This window comes from Schistocerca nitens, chromosome 3 (assembly GCF_023898315.1).
Source record: "Schistocerca nitens isolate TAMUIC-IGC-003100 chromosome 3, iqSchNite1.1, whole genome shotgun sequence".
Lineage (NCBI taxonomy): Eukaryota > Metazoa > Arthropoda > Insecta > Orthoptera > Acrididae > Schistocerca > Schistocerca nitens.
The window spans coordinates 317,182,741-317,200,973 of record NC_064616.1 but is presented as its reverse complement, the minus strand read 5'-3'; the positions used below and the strand labels follow the sequence as shown (position 1 = coordinate 317,200,973).

The following is an 18,233-nucleotide window of genomic DNA, read 5'->3' as shown; positions in this document are numbered from 1 at the left end:
GGCTGTGAGACGGACGGCCCTACAGCAGCTGCTAGACCATCAATGGCCACTAAAAATAGAGATACACTCAATACGGAACCCTGCAGGAAGCCATTCTCCTGGATATGGGGTGAACTATGGGAGGCACCAACTTGGACATGGAAAGTATAAAGTGACAGGAAATTTTGGATAAAAATCAGAAGCAGGCCTCGGAGACCCCACATGTATAATGTGGCAAGAATATGATGTCGCCAGGTGGCGTCATACACTTTTCATAAATCAAAAAAGACGTCTACCAGGTGCTGGCACCTGGAAAAGGCTGTTCAGATGGCAGACTCGAGGGACACAAGATTATCAGTGGTAGAGCGACCATGGCGGAAGCCGCCCTGACATGGAGCCAGTAGGCCACATGACTCCAGGATCCAACCCAACTGCCGACACACCATACGTTCCAGCAGCTTACATAGAACGTTGATGAGGCTGATGGGCCAATAGCTATCCACATCAAGCAGGTTTTTACCAGGTTTAAGCACCGGAATGAGGGTGCTGTCCCACCATTGTGATGGAAAGACGCCATCGCAACAGATGCAGTTGAAGATGGTGAGGAAATGTGGTTTGTTGTCAGACGAGAGATTTTTAATCATCTGACCATGGATCCAATCTGGCCCAGGAGCCGTGTCAGAGCAATGTGCATGGGCACTGAGGAGCTCTCACTCTGTAAATGGGGCTTTATGGGGTTCACTGTGGCGCGTAGCGAACGAGAGAACTTTCCCTTCCACCCGCCGTTTGAGGGTGTGAAAGGCTGGGGGGTAGTTCTCCGATGCAGAAGCTCAAGCAAAGTGCTCAGCAATCGCATTTGCATTGGTAGACAACACGTCACTGATGTTAATGCCAGGGACACCTTTTGGGGTCTAGTACCCAAAAAGATGTCTGATCTTTGTCCAGTCTTGGGAAGGTGACGTTTGGCATCCGGTGGTCAAGACATATCTCTCCCAACACTCCTGGTTCTGTCTTTTGATAAGCTGGCAACGCGGGCACGGAGCCGCTTATAGGCTATGAGGTGCTCCAGGGAAGAGTGCCGCTTATGCCGCTGTAGAGCCTGCTGACACTCCTTAATTGTCTCAGTGACTTCTGGCAACCACCAAGGGACTGCCTTTCGCCGGGGGCACCCTATAGAGCGAGGGATCGCGTTTTCCACCACATTAACAATTGTTGTAGTCACCTGCTCAGCCATCACACCAATGTTACCATGTCGGGGAGAGTCAACAGTGACCTCAGAGGTCAAAGTTCCCCAGTCTGCCTTGTTTAAAGCCCATCTGGGCAAGCATTTGTGGGCCTGACACCGGGGCAGTGACAGGAAGATGGGGAAGTGGTCACTACCACACAGGTCGTCACGTGCTCTCCAGTGGATAGATGGGAGAAGTCCTGGGCTGCAAATGGATAAATCAATGGCTGAGTAGCTACCAGAGCCATTCTGAAATGTATGGCGGACCCAGTATTTACAAGGCAGAGGTCGAACTGAGACAGTAAAGTTTCGAACAACTCCGCCTTGGCCAGTAAGCACAGTGCCACCCCACAAGGGGTTATGAGTGTTAAAATCTCCCAAAGGTAGGAAAAGTTTAGGGAGTTGATCAATAAGTGCAGCTAATACATTCAGGGGTACTGCACCATCTGGAGGAAGATATATATTGCAGACAGTTATTCCATGTGTCGTCGTCATTCTGACAGCCGCAGCTCCAACAGGGGTTTGAAGGGGCACAGTTGCACTACAGATTGAGTTTAGGACATAAACACAAACTCCACCTAACACTAGATTATAGTCGCTATGGTTCCTGTAATATCCTTAATAACCACGGAGGGCAGGGGTCCGCATTGCCGAGAACCAGGTTTCCTGGAGGGCAATGCAGAAAGCAGGTGTAAAGCTTAACAGTTGCCATAGCTCGGCCAGGTGGGGGGAAAAACCGTGGCAATTCCACTGGAGGATGACACCGTGAGACTGGGAAGGCATGAAACACTCAATGAGGCAGTCTACGCCTCAGGGTCACCTGCTGCCACCAGATGAGTACCTGTGTGATCGACATCCCTTGTGTCTGAGAGCCCAGCGAGATTTAAGTCCTTAGCTGACGCCAGAATCTCCACCTCATCCTCAAACACAGAGCTTGTAGGTAGTGGTGGTGTGGGTGCCATTGCAATTTCCTTGGTCTTCGGGATCTTCTTCTTTTTGGACTTTTCTTGCTGCTACTTGGGTTTCTCTTGCTGCTCCTTGGGTTTCTCTTGCTGGGAGGGCTTCACTGATTCATTCTCTGGGACTGAGGAGGATTGTGAAGCCCAACAATCAGCTTCTTTTGGGCACTTCAGTCACTGGCGGGCGTCAACTTTCCCACTAGCAGAAACCTGGGAAGGGAGTGACCCAAGGGATCCCTTCCTGGTGAGAGGAGCCGAAGAAGACTTATGCTTCTCCAGCTGGGAGGTAGGGACTGGTGTTCCCGGTGGTTGGAGAGGGGGGGGGGGCGGCGGGGGGCAGTGCTCCCGAGGTAGGTGGTGCAGGTTGGTTGGTTGGTTGGTTGGTTTTGGGGAAGGAGACCAAACAGCGAGGTCATCGGTCTCATCGGATTAGGGAAGGACGGGGAAGGAAGTTGGCCGTGCACTTTCAAAGGAACCTTCCCAGCATTTGCCTGGAGCTATTTAGGGAAATCACGGAAAACCTAAATCAGGATGGCCGGATGCGGGATTGAACCGTCGTCCTCCCGAATGCGAGTCCAGTCTCTAACCACTGCACCACCTCGCTCGGTGGTGGTGCAGGAGCAACGGGGAGGGGGCAGTGGGAATTGCCCCTCACCAAGAGGGCAGGTGTAGTGTTCTGGCTGGAATGCAAGAAACTGATGGCGCTACTACTGTTCTTATAGTGGCGGCATATGAGGTGGTCATAGCCACAGGATGTAGGTGCTCATACTTTCTCTCAGTGTAGGTCAGTCGCTCCAGGGTCTTGTATTCCATGATTTTCCTCTCTTTCTGTAAAATTCTGCAGTCTAGCGAGCAAGGTGAATGATGCTCTCTGCAGTTGACACAGATGGGAGGTGGGGCACATGGAGTATTGGGATGTGATGGGCATCCACAATCTCGACATGTGACGCAGGAAGTACAGCGTGAAGGCATATGGCCGAACTTCCAGCACTTATAGCACCGCACCAGGGGCAAGATATACGGCTTGACATCTCAGCAGTAGACCATCACCTTGACCTTCTCGGGTAAGGTGTCACCTTTGAAGGCCAAGATGAAGGCACCAGTGGCAACCTGATTATCGCTCGGACCCCGATGGACGCGCTGCACGAAATGAACAACTCGCCACTCTAAATTGGCACACAGCTCGTCGTCAGACTGCAAAAGAATGACCCTGTGGAATATAATATCATCGACCATATTTAAGCTCTTATGTGGCGTGATGGTAACAGAAACGTCCTCCTATTTGTTACATGCGAGTAAAGGCCATGACTGGGCAGGGGAAGCTGTTTTTATCAAGACTGACCCTGAGCGCATTTTGAACAAGCCCTCCACCTCCCCAAACTTGTCCTCTAAATGCTCTACAAAAAACTGTGGCTTCACTGAAACAAAGATTCCCATGGTGTGGTCAGGGATGGGAATGATTTAGGGTTGTACTTCCTTGCATTGTACTGAGACTTAGAATGCTTAGAGATTGCTGGTGTTTTATCACCAACAAGTGATGATGTGGCATGCTTCATCGCGCGTCATTTGCACTGATGCCACCCACTCTGACCAGGGGCCCTCGCCACGGGCGCCACCCAGCCACAGCAAAGGCCACCTGGCAGGATGACCATTGCCAGGATTCCCGATGCCCAGGGTGACAGGCATCTACTCCTTGGCATACATGGGGAGTTAACAGCGCAGGCATCAGCAGAGTGATCCCTGTGTTGTCAGGGGGCTACAACCAACAGGGTACATGGTGGCCCCACCACAACGGACTGGCTAGTGTGCTGGATATCAGGTGCAAACAAGTCCATGGTCATCATTGGTGCAGAAAGCGACACTGCATAGTGCATGGTGGAAAACGCACACAGGAAGGTGTCCTCGCCCAAGAGATGGAGAATGAGCAGGACTGTAATGCGACGATGAGAAAGCGGGCTACAGATCTCAAGACACGAGGGACATGGTGCACTATGTAAAGTGCCCTTCCCCAATTGGCTCGCTCTCCGGAAAAATTTTGAAGAATGGAAGTCAAACCCTAAAGAGGACCATCACATAAAGGCCAAAACGTGAAACTCCTTTTAGTCGCCTCTTACGACATGCAGGAATACCTCGGGCCTATTCTTGCCCCAGGACCCGCAGAGGGCATGATAAAAGATGGACGTACCAGCTATTAGGTAGGTGGTCAAAATGTTTTGGCTGATCAGTGTACATAAACTTCATATTCATCTTCAATCTTCTCTAAATAACTACTAAATGTTTTTCATCAAGAGATTTCACTGGTTGTACCCAAGAAGGCCCGAAATAATTCTGCAGTCATAGTTGCCACTAGAGATGACAGTAACTTATGCTGAAACAAAATTGGAAGGTGATGGCAGTAAGGACACTGTAAGTGAATACCAAGCACTTATGGCCATGTCACACCAACACAAACCTCCAACGGCAACAAAATTCTGAGAATACATGGACAGACATAAACTGAATACAAAGAAGTCAAAAAGGCAAAATTACTAGTTACTGTCCAACAGGACCAAGAAAATAAGGACCAATGCATTCTTCAAACGTGTCATAAATCTATGCAAAGAAACTGTCATGAATTTTCTGCTGAAGATAGACAGGCAGTATCTGTCACTTTCTGAAAGCAGGGGAAGATTTATGTAACCTGTCCTGTGGGCATTATTTAAACCAAAGGTCGTGAGAAGATCACTGATGAACCAAGGAGAAAATGTAAAGGCTTTTACCACTCTGAGGTATGAGATGGGAAAACAAAGTATACAAAAAGATGTTTCTCAATCCTGTCAAGATCAAAGGATACACACACTTTTTGGATGTATAGTTCCTCAAATGGGATGAGCCACGATTCAGAAATGTCATGTTCTAAAAGAACAAATGAAGAAAAATTATGCGAAATAGTTTCTGAAAGTATTTCTGGAGAACTTTCCAAAATTGCCATAGCATTAGTGCAGAAAATTCTCCTGTAGACCTTATCTTAAGCCTGTTAAACAATCCAAACTACAGGTTTACAGACTCTCCAAAGAAAAGTGCAACCAACAGACTGTTCCTCTTCTAAAAATTGAACTTGATTTTCAAAGAGATTAACTTCAGCCTATTTATCAAAAGAGAGATCAGTGCAAATTGTGCTGCAGTTAGAGACCAGAGAGCTAGAGCGAAGACATTCGTAAGCAGCAAACAGAATGGAAGAGTAGGAAAGGCTGCAAGAAAGATGTACGCATAAAGCTGCCCTGTGGAAGCTCTTCACAGTGTGCACCGTGGACTCTAGCCATGAAATTAGGTCCATATATCTAAACAAGTGCACTTAATTATGAAACATAACTGGCTGTTCATAATTTTACAATGTACAGTCCTACAACAGCCATGATGCTATGGGCTTCTCATTCAGTAGGACTCATGGTGAATTGGTTGCAACAAGTTTTGCTTGTTTATCTGGAAAACCTATCCATAACAATTAAGGAAAATCTGGTCAAAGTCATTTTGCATTCTGACAGCTGCCTGCATCAGAACAGAAAAGTGATAGAAAACACTCAACTAAGATTGGCAAATTGTACACTGGCATCAATTAGCCAGAGAAACGTCGTACTTGGATGGAATGGGACTCAATGCACAGTTCCATTGGGTGCAGCTTTAAAGAACATGAAACTACACCTCATAGACAATATGCATTGTGAGCTAAAGTGGCAAGAAGAAAATAAAATCTTGTGTAATCTATTACCTTGATTACTAATTTTACAGGCAAAGGAGAATTTGTGACTATGATACAAAATTTACAACTTGACAAACTGCAAGACATCACCTAATTGCTATGGACCTGAGAACAATGCAGTATCCCCTACAAATGATCATCATCATGGAGGTAAGTGACTTAGCAGTGACTGTGCAGGCTCATCTCTTGTTGCTGCTGAAGGAACTTGTTAGGACGTGATTCCAGATTACTGTCTTGAACAAAAAGTAATTTGTGTGAAAGTTTTTTCTTGGAAGTAGAAAAAACAGCTATGAAGGCACAGTATCAGGACTGTAAGGTGGTGTGTATATATGTTTCTGTGTAGTTATTCATAAAAGTAATAAGTCATGAAGTATACTTAGAGAAATGATTACAATGAAAATATCATGTCCTTCACCAATACTGAGAATACATTGTACATGACATAATTAAGTTGTTCAATGAATCTTTGTTTAAAATTTTTTGTATGATCCAAAACTGAATTTTAGTGCTACAAATATGCCTCTGTGTATGTTTCACACTTCCCAGGCAGTTTCCTGTCCCTCTTGCAAATTTTGTGTTTTGCTACTTGCAAAAGTACAGTTCTTCAATGGTTATATGGCACTTAAAGACCTGGCTAATATTGTTAGGTAGTCCTTCATATTCTCGAAACTAGTTGCAGCTGTATAAATGCTGATCTTGCCGACAAATGCATATGATTACATGCATTAATGAAACTGAACGATCGATGGCAAGTTGTGCATGTGAGACTGTAATTGTAGTCAAACACATTCTAATGGCAGTAGATAGTTCTCTTTATTATCAAATGCCTTATGTGCCTCACAGACAGCAAGTTCTCTCTGGACATGGAATACATGTTTTTCAGTGCACTTACTAGATATGGTTACTTTCACTGACTATATAATCTGAATGGATAAATATCTGACTTATACATTCATGATGAAAAAGACACCTGTTTAAAGGGAACAATTTATGAGACAACAGTGCAGTCTATTCTGGAATACTGCCCCAGCATTAATAATCATTATCAGTAGGCATCACAACTGACGTAAAGGAATGCATAGATATATTGCTAGCATTGTGACAACAATTATAAATCCATACAAACCTGGAACACATGCTCATAACAGCTAATTGATTTTTTTTAATGAAGGTTATATTTCTGCAAAACCCTGTTAAGTAAATTTTGACAACCAGATGATTGCAAAGAAATGTTCTTACAAGAAGATCCCAGTGCGCTGGTATCCTGTCCTGTTGAAAAATGACATTTTCAGCATGTTCTTGCATTTGTGGATTAAGCCAGATTTACACCTTACCTAGGTACACAGTTTCTGTAATAGACTTTATTGCAAAAAAGAACAACCCATAAACCCTTTTTTCTTTTTTGGGAAATAGCAGAAAACACATGAAGCTTTGATGAATAAATGAGAAACGAAACTGGTATCTTTCATCTCCATGCCCACAATGAATTAACGAAATTCTATACACTGTTGTTTATCACCATCATTAAGGCCTGTAGCAACTGTATGACTTTAAACACAAATGTCACCAAAAAATACACCAGACAGACACGTGAGGGTTGGATAACTATGGACTGACATACTGAGTAGACTTCTGTGGACTATGCACAAAAATCTGTCCAATACACCAACTTAACAACCACACAGGGCTCATGTGTGGATTTCTCAGATACTTGGATTTCCAATGTCCTGAAACTGCTGTTCTGTACATCTCCCCTTCCTCTTCTCCACCCCAGTGTGCCCGTTCATGCATACACTCCCCGAAACGCATTCTGATACCACCAAAAACAATACATCAAACATGCAGAGCAATGTAGATGTCAGGCATTATCAATTTTTCTCGCTTCCACCACTACTGAACTGTAAGTTAATATTGCACTATCATCCAGTTTTGAATTATGTTTAAAATTTCAATTTTCTAGCTCACTGGGATGTTAGTTTAAAATCAATTGCAAAATCTGTATCGAACAAAGAGACAAGAAAGTGAGTTAATAAAAACATGGTAAAACACAAAGAACTCTAAAGCATAAGTGAAGAAAGTCTAAGAAAGATTACAAAAGCAGCAGCAAAACAAAAAACTGGGGGAAGGGAGGGGGGGGGTGAAGGAGGGAGGGAGACAGACTGGGAAATAATCATTATTAACTGGAACTCCTGAATCAAACTGAGTTCAAGGGACTCCAGAAGAAAACCGAGTTGACCAGGAAACCTTTGAAATATTACAAAAAAGTGAAAAATTGGTTAAAAATGAATGAACTGTCAGCAAATACATAAAGAACTAAATGCACAGCTGAAAAAAAAAGAAAAAATCACCCAAGCATGACTTCAATCAAAAGGATACATGGGGGAAGGGTTGAAGGAACAATTAATACTGAAATGGCTCATGAAACAATTTTGTCAAGGACAGTACTTGCATAGCAGAAGCATAGAGGCCCAAAATGTAAGAATATTTCATTTTATTTCTATCGCGGAATACTTTCCAAGCTACCGGGTTGAGAGAACATTATGATGCACAAAGAAACTCATAAAACACAACTATTACACTCACACTTCAATGATAAATGAGAATGATTTTTATAATTGACAAGCCCACAGGAAAAAATGGGATGAGTCACATTTTGTACTTTTATTAGGAGAGGAATTTTAAGCTTTTAAGCTTCAAGCAAAAAAGAAAAAAAAAAAAGAAACTTAAACTGCATTCGAGCATAGCCAACATAATTATGACGCCAAATAGGAAGTACATTGTAAAAAAATAAAAATTTAAATAATATGATGAAGACAAAACGAGCAGAGGAAGTATATCATTGATGCAAACAGGACTTGATAAGTCCATCGCTTTTTGGTAAGCTTTCGTCCCTTCTTTGTGTTGTTTAGCTTTGGAAGTTCCTTTTTTAGTCTTGGATTTGGTTCGTTATGTGGTAGATTGGAATACAAATTTCTTGTCTTGAGCAGAAAACTGTTTAAGTTTCTGAAGATCTGCATATTTTTCATAAGATATTGGCAGGAGCTCTGAAAATATACTCCTACAACAAATTACTTGCAAAACAATCTTGATTTACCTTATAAAAAGTTTATATTACAAAACACTGCTGTATACTCAATGGGGCTATAAGAATTCATCACATTGTTGCATTGATACTCAGGCCTGACATCTACTTGAAGACCATCTGCATGTTTCAAATCTACTGGTGTAGAGTCTCAATGATAAATAATCCTGTTTTGGAACATCTGATCTTCCTTCATGACCAGAACTTCCCTGAGAGATTATGTGGTGAAAGAACACTATAGTTTGTAACACACTTTTAAAAAGTTCATCTAATCTCATACCATTTCTTGTTGATCAGGAATGACTCTGTATGGCCTTCAATTCACTCTTGCAGTTTCAAAAGCATTAACCCAGTCTTCTGGTAACTCTGGGATAGTTTTCTTCTTTATGAAACCAAAGTTTTTATCACATTCCAAGTAACAGTGTCTGTTCATTGGACATACTATTTTGACACTATCTAATCTTGTAATGGTATGAATGACATAGTGAAGGTACAACAGCATTCCATAGTTCTTATTCTGTCCTAAAGCAATGAATCACAGAGCATTACAAAAAACCTCACTTTTGGATAAAGGATTTCACTCACATAATTGTGGAAAAAGCTAATAAATTCATTTGCTCCTTTATGTCCTACATCTTCAGTGTAAGTGTAAAGTATTGCTTCACTGTTGGACATTTTTTTGATAGTTCTTGCATACTGCTTCATTTTCCACTACCTTTTTACTTTCTAGCCTCGCTTTTTGCTTTCTTGAATAAAATGTAACAGTTCTTTGCTTGTGAACCTGATCTTCCATACTAAGTACTTCTATTTTATTTGTAGTTTCTAACTTTTCTTTTTCAAAGTTATTATGTGGAAGTTTTGCATCAAACCAATGAATTCTGCTTGAAATTTGTCACACGTTGAGAAGGTATTAGTATATGGGTACCCAAATGCTAAGCTGAATTTGCCGTTAAATATTTTCTTGTATGTCCCTTATGCAATAGGAAGTTCAGAGTATTTTTCTTTATATAACTCAAGGCATTTTTTTTATTGATTGTTCTTCTGGAAGGAAAATTCAACAGTATTTTCCTTTTCATAGTAGCTACTTCCTCCCTTAGAAGCAGCAACTTGGTTTACAATGGCTGCCTCCTTTTCTTCGGATAGTTTCCACGGCCAGTTAGCATGCATGTCTTTTTTTGTCTTTGGGAGATATTCCAGTATTCTTCATACGCTACAGTGTAGTTTGTAACCTGTGCTTTATTATTTTATGTGAGGCAATGAAGGTCTTTTGGCAAACATGTATCTCTCATGGTACCGTTTTGTATGATTCTTATAATGTACAAGAAAGAGCAATCTCTGGCATTGAAATTGTCATGCCTACACCTTCTACGAGCAATTAATGTCAGATACTAAGCAGATTAAATAAGAAGATTGATCACTACAATTACCAAACAAAGTAAAATTCTTGACCAGCTGTTTTCTTTCATGGTGTTTGATTTGTTTTGAACACCCATTGTTTGGGCATTTGCAGTCACTGACTAATTAATGAGACATTGCCCTGAGGTACCTACAAATGTTACACATTCTGCCATAACTTTTCTCTTTTTAGCTGATTGATTAACAAATGGCTTCTCACATTCATCTTATGATGATCCACACATTTTAAAGATCCTAAGAGGACTACATTACTATCACACTTCACACTAAACGCTACTGCTGTAACATTATAACACAGAGTAAGAAACTCAACCAAACATATCTCCAGTCACAATCAAACTGAACTAACAGGTGTAATGTAAACCTCAGAAGCAAATCTTGGACTTGCCCCATTCTTTCCATGGGAGGATTGACTTAGTGTGTTCTTTTCATTGCCAATAACAGTGAAACCCTTTGTATCTCAGTGACTTGCCAAGTTATTTGAAAGTCATTTTAACTGTGTTGCAGTACCAACAGCTGGCCATCAGAATGTGACAACATCATTTTTAAATTAAATGGACTTATCGCGTTTCTTCCATGGGGGTCTTCAACTGTGTGTGTGAGCTTTATACAAATAAAATTAAATGTCTGAGCTGGAAGAGATCACTTAGTTTTTAACTGATAATTGTTATTGCTATTACAGCACAGCTATATTGAGAATAAATTCTGCAGCAGCGAGATGGTGACAGATCCTGTCGTCACTATGAAGCTTACACAAATATGCTCAGCTGTAACAAGGCCAATTCACAGCAAAAAAAAAATCACAATCACAAATCAACTTAATAAACATTCTCCCATGAACTGCACAGTGCTCAAGTGTGACCTTGATGATTAGTATCATCATCATCATCATCATCATCATTTAAGACTGATTATGCCTTTCAGCATTCAGTCTGGAGCCTAGTCCCCCTTATAAAATTCCTCCATGAGCTCCTATTCAGTGCTAACATTGGTGGCTCTTCTGATGTTAAGCCTATTACTTCAAAATCATTCTTAACCAAATCCAGGTACCTTCTCCTTGGTCTGCCCCGACTCCTCCTACCATCTACTGCTGAACCCATGAGTCTCTTGGGTAACCTTGCTTCTCCCATGTGTGTAACATGACCCCGCCATCTAAGCCTGTTCGCCCTGACTGCTACATCTATAGAGTTCATTCCCAGTTTTTCTTTGATTTCCTCATTGTGGACACCCTCCTGCCATTGTTCCCATCTACTAGTAGCTGCAATCATCCTAGCTACTTTCATATCCGTAACCTCAACCTTATTGATAAGGTAATCTGAATCCACCCAGCTTTCACTCCCATACAACAAAGTTGGTCAAAAGATTGAACGGTGCACAGATAACTTAGTCTTGGTACTGACTTCCTTCTTGCAGAAGAGAGTAGATTGTAGCTGAGCACTCACTGCATTAGCTTTGCTACACCTCACTTCCAGTTCTTTCACTATGTTGCCATCCTGTGAGAATATGCATCCTAAGTACTTGAAACTGTCCACCTGTTCTAACTTTGTTCCACCTATTTGGCACTCAATCCGTTTATATCTCTTTCCCACTGACATTACTTTCGTTTTGGAGATGCTAATCTTCATACCATAGTCCTTACATTTCTGATCTAGCTCTGAAATATTACTTTGCGAACTTTCAATCGAATCTGCCATCACAACTAAGTCATCCGCATATGCGAGACTGCTTATTTTGTGTTCACATATCTTAATCTCACCCAGCCAGTCTATTGTTTTCAACATATGATCCATAAATAATATGAACAACAGTGGAGACAGGTTGCAGCCTTGTCTTACCCCTGAAAGTACTCTGAACCATGAACTCAATTTACCGTCAACTCTAACTGCTGCCTGACTATCCATGCAAAGACCTTTAATTGCTTGCAAAAGTTTGCCTCCTATTCCATAATCTCGTAGAACAGACAATAAGTTCCTCCTAGGAACCCGGTCATATGCCTTTTCTAGATCTATAAAGCATAGATAAAATTCCCTGTTCCACTCATAACACTTCTCCATTATTTGCCGTAAGCTAAAGATATGGTCCTGACAACCTCTAAGAGGCCTAAACCCACACTGATTTTCATCCAATTGGTCCTCAACTAATACTTGCACTTTCCTTTCAACAACACCTGAGAAGATTTTACCTACAACGCTGATTAAAGAGATACCTCTGTAGTTGTTACAATCTTTTCTGTTTCCATGTTTAAAGATTGGTGTGATTACTGCTTTTGTCCAGTCTGATGGAACCTGTCCCGACTCCCAGGCCATTTCAATTATCCTGTGTAGCCATTTAAGACCTGACATTCCACTGTATTTGATGAGTTCCGACTTAATTTCATCCATCCCAGCTGCTTTATTGCACTGCAATCTATTGACCATTTTCTCCACTTCCTCAAGTGTGATCCTATTTCCATCATCATTCCTATCCCATTGTACATCGAAATCTGAAACATTACTGATCGTATTTTCACCGACATTGAGCAACTCTTCAAAATATTCCCTCCATCTGCCCAAGGAATCCACAGGATTCACCAGCAGTTTTCCTGACCTGTCCAAAATACTTGTCCTTTCCTTCTTACCTCCCTTTCAAAGACTGCTAATTACACTCCAGAATGGTTTTCCAGCAGCTTGACCCAAAGTCTACAACCTGTTTCCAAAGTCTTCCCAAGATTTCTTCTTGGATGCTGCAATTATCTGTTTGGCTTTGTTTTTTTCTTCAACATAACTTTCTCTGTCTATCTGAGTTCTAGTATGTAGCCATTTTTGATACGCCTTCTTTTTCCTTTTACAGGCTGCCTTGACTGTGTCATTCCACCAAGCTGTTTGCTTCATCCTACCTTTACACACTACTGTTCCAAGACATTCTTAGCCACTTCTAGTACTGTGTCCCTGTACCTTGTCCATTCCTTTTCCAATGACTGTAATTGACTACATTCAACTAACTGGTACCTTTCTGAGATCACTGTTATGTACTTGTGCCTGATTTCCTTATCCTGAAGTTTCTCCACTCTAATCCTCCTACATATGGACCTGACCTCCTGCACTTTCGGCTTCACAATACCAATTTCACTGCAGATTAAATAATGATCAGTGTCATCAACGAATCCCCTGAATACACGTGTGTCCCTCACAGCCTTCCTGAATTCCTGATCTGTTGTTATATAGTCAATGACAGATCTGGTTCCCCTGCCTTCCCAAGTATACCAGTGAATGTTCTTATGTTTAAAAAAGGAGTTTGTGATTACTAAGCCCATACTGGCACAGAAATCCAAGAGTTGTTTCCCGTTCCTGTTGGCCTCCATATCCTCTCCAAATTTACCCATAACCTTTTCATACCCTTCTGTTCGATTTCCAATCCTGGCATTAAAATCACCCATGAGCAGAACACTGTCCTTGTTCTTTACTCTAACAACTACATCACTGAATGCACCATAAAAACTATCCATCTTATCTTGATCTGTCCCTTCACAATGCGAATATACTGACACAATCCTAATTTTCTTGCTAGACACTGTCAAATCTATCCACGTCTGTAGTTCGTTTACATACCTTATTGCAACTACGCTGGGTTCCATTTCTTTCCTGATGTAAAGCCCTACACCCCATTGTGCTATCCCTGCTTTGACTCCTGACAGGTATACCTTGTATTCTCCCACTTCCTCTTCTTTCTCACCCCTTACCCGAATGTCACTAACAGCTAAAACGTCCAGCACCATCTTACTTGCAGCCTCTTCCAGCTCTACCTTCTTCCCACATTAGCCCCCATTGATATTAATAGCTCCCCATCTCATTACCATTTGTTTGCCAAGTCGTATCTTAGGAGTCCCTGGTTGTCAGTTAGAGGTGGGACCCCGTCACCTCCAAAGGTCCGAGGCATTTTGCTCTGATTGTTGCCAGCATCATATTTAAAGTACCAGGGAAGCAGGTTGCTAGCCTTACTTGCTCCGAGTCCCATTGAGTTTTACCCCTAACGGTTGAGGGACTAACCGGTGGATTTGGTAGTCTTTGCCGATGAGCACAAAGGTGACCATGACTCAGAATATGATTAGTAAGACTGACTAATCAGTAGTTTCATAGGTTTATGAAATTTAAGAAGTGACATTGTTTCCTATCTATTTTCTGTGACTAAACTTTTGACACATACATTCACGATCATGGAATACACAGTAAATGAAATAGGTACGTCACGATTCCTATGAAGCTAAGCACATCTAATTTTGAAAAAACCACAATACATTATTTTAACAAATATCAATCAAAACCACAACTTTTAGTGTTGTGAAGTCAATACTAGCATACTGAGCTCCATTCCAGCATAATTACACTTTTAACACCACTGTTTTAAACCTAAATTTTGACAAACTTCTATCTTAGTTAACACATCTTACGGAAAGCCAGGTGAAATTGGCATTCGAGGATAATCAGCATTCTTCATTGCTTAATCTGAAGTTAACTGTGAAAATATCAGACCCTCCAGTCCATGAAAATATAGAACAGATGTGACGCTATTACAACCCACTTGTGCCAGTATAATCAGGCACCTTTAAAATTTCTTCATTTTCTTATTTCTGTTATTACCTAAACATAAACTCTTTGCCATCTCATTGATATAGGATGAACATCAATGAAAGCAAAACACAGATAATAGAGTGTTTTCAAATTAAATTAGGAAATGCTGAGGGAATTAGATTAGGAAATGGGACACATTTGGGAAGTAAAACAACTGATGATGGCCAAAGTACAGTGGATATAAAATGTAGATTGACAATGGCAAAAAAAGTGTTTCTAGAGAAATTAGGATGAAAGATAGGAATTGGAGCCCCCCCCCCCCCCCTTTACATTTTTCAATATGATGCGCACATAAACATTAGGCTTCACTACCAGTGAATTTGTTACCAACATATTTTCTGATATCACACTTATTGGTTTCACCAACTCTCAACCAAGTTGTCAGCTTCTCACCCAACCTAGACCTCGGGCTGCATTACAGATCGCTCTGTCACCACAAACAACCAAGGTTTCCAGGGGTTCCAATACATAACTTTAACTGAAATTTGTTAACATCGAATATACCTAGATTTAAGGGTTAGGAAGTCTTTTCTGAAAGTATCTGTATGGCGTGTAGCCACATTGGACATGGACAATAAACAGTTTAGACAATGAAAGAACAGAAGCTTTTCAAACGTTCTGCTACAGAAGAATGCCAAAGATTAGATGAGTAGATCACGTAACTAATAAGGAGTTACTGAAGAGAACTGGGTAGAAAAGAAATTTATGGCATAACCTGGTTAAAAGAAGGGATCAGTTGATAGGACACATTCTGTGACATCAAGGATTCACCAATTTATTATTGGAAGGGTGTGTGTTTTGGGGGGGGGGGGGAGGGGGGGGAAGGGAATGATAGAGGGAAACAGATGAAAACTGTACCCAGATTCAGAAGGATTTAAGTTGCAGTGGCATGGAGAGCTGCATCTAACCAGTATTCGGACTGAAGACTGCAACAACCACCATCTCAGTATGAAATTTTCTAAGGCATCTGTATCTTAAATCTCATATTGATATATGTGAGGACTACATACATAAAATGTCAAGGTACAATACTAAGAGATTCATGTTTAAAAGCAAGATTCTAATATATAGTCATTACTTAATAGGTAAATCACTTAACACACCAAGAGAGGTCACTGATGTACATACTATGTCAGTGAGCTAGGTTACTCCATGGGGGCCAATTGATGCTATTCAACAAACTATATGATCTATTGGAATGAGTTGCAAACCACCTGTCACTTCCATAGAATTTTACATAACTATCTTGACCCAGACTTCAAACTAATTATTACTCGACGTACAACAGTGTACTACAAACGGCTCGCATCTACATGATCTCTCAACCATTCCGACACTGCCTAACAGTAACAGTTTATAAAAGGACAGTGTGCTGCTCAACTACGTAAAAGAGTCAAAACTGCATTCCACTCACAATACCTCACTATTCGTGGTGCTTTATTTACCACTATCTCCTCACTTTGTTTACAAAATCTAAGTATTATTTATCGACATACATGTACTTACATCCTTAAGTACCCGGTAGAGCTCATCTTCGTCCAGTAACTCTGGATGTAATAATAAAAGTTCATCCATCATTGCCGATCGTCAATGTACGTAAACATGCTTCGTTTAGTGTTTACAATTACTTTTCGAGCTCAAACAAAATTACTACAGGCTTAAACCACACAATCCAAAGTTCTTCGACTACCAAGATGCAGTCATTCAATTCATGCAGAAACTGCACAGCAGGCCTAAAAACCTCAACATTTTGCAAAGGAAAATGTATCAAGAAGGAAACCAGACTTTTTTTTCCAACTAATATAATTTTATACTCCTCTGTCCACATGGGCAGTGAGACGGCCGGTCGGCAGTACGACACACATTGACCGTAAAACATTTTAACACAATTAAAAGAATGTGTTACATCTTAACATTTTGATTAAACCATTGTTTACATAAAAAATAAAGGTGATTACAAGTATAGGCTTACATAAGTTTTATAATATCCAAATGACATTATAAGTTCCTGAACGTTTCAAAACTTGCTGTTATGTTTTGTAGGTTTGTAGATCAGCTGTGGGGCGGGTTATTTGTATTTTTATACAAATGACATGAAAATTTTTGTGTATTTTATGTAGAGGAGATTTTATGGTTTTATGTACTGTACAAGTCGCGAGATGGCCTTTAGCAATGGGAAAAAGAAGGGAGGAACTCTGATGTGTAAAGAATTTCGTAGAACGGGTAGCTGTCAGGGACTAATTTATAGTCTGATTGTGAGAGTAAGTTAAAATTTCACTAAGAGGCGTCGCAGAGAGAATGCATGCGTAAGCCCTGGTATTGGAAGAATCAAAAATGTGTTCGGATATCCACGACAGAGAACGAGGATTCGAGATTGCAGGTAAAATAATCTGATTGGCATTAAATTTATAAGAATGTGTCTAATCCAGTGTTGGTGGGTGAAAAGGGTAACTGGTAAGCTAGTAATTAATTTGAATGAACTGTGGTGTGCAAATGAAATGTGTGACGTATGAGAATTATGAAGGATTTCTAACATTTTGAGTGTGCAATAAATCCGAGCGATGTTGTTGATCTGACTGATCAAATAATGGAAATGACATATTTATTGTACCGGTGGTGAAAATCTATAGTTACCGAACTTACGGAACAACTCAGCCTGCTAAATGAAACATTGTCTCGAAATTTGGTAGAAAATCCGAAGAAATTCTGGTCGTATGTAAAGTACACAAGCGGCAAGACGCAGTCAATACCTTCGCTGCGCAGTGCCGATGGTACTGTCACCGCCGACTGTGCCGCTAAAGCGGAGTTAGCGAACGCAGTTTTCCGAAATTCCTTCACCGGGGAAGACGAATGGAATATTCCAGAATTTGAAACACGAACAGCTGCTAGCATGAGTTTCTTAGAAGTAGATACCTTAGGGGTTGCGAAGCAACTCAAATCGCTTGATACGGGCAAGTCTTCAGGTCCAGATTGTATACCGATTAAGATCCTTTCAGATTACGTTGATACAATAGCTCCCTACTTAGCAATCATATACAACCGCTCGCTCACCGATAGATCTGTACCTGCAGATTGGAAAATTGCGCAGGTCGCACCAGTGTTTAAGAAGGTAGTAGGAGTAATCCATCGAACTATAGACCTATATCAAATGGTTCAAATGGCTCTGAGCACTATGGGACTTAACATCTATGGTCATCAGTCCCCTAGAACTTAGAACTACTTAAAC

The 18,233-nt window shown here is 41.1% G+C and overlaps 1 protein-coding gene across 1 annotated transcript in view; it reads right to left on the bottom strand.

The window, feature by feature from the left end:
• LOC126248285 (uncharacterized) overlaps positions 1–16,767 on the bottom strand; it is a 59,605-nt gene extending 42,838 nt beyond the window's left edge. Inside the window, exon 1 of the mRNA XM_049949136.1 lies at positions 16,514–16,767. Coding sequence (XP_049805093.1) covers positions 16,514–16,585 — 72 coding nt within the window. The 5' untranslated portion in view covers positions 16,586–16,767. The remainder of the gene's footprint in view (positions 1–16,513) is intronic.
• Between the last annotated feature and the right edge of the window lie 1,466 nt (positions 16,768–18,233).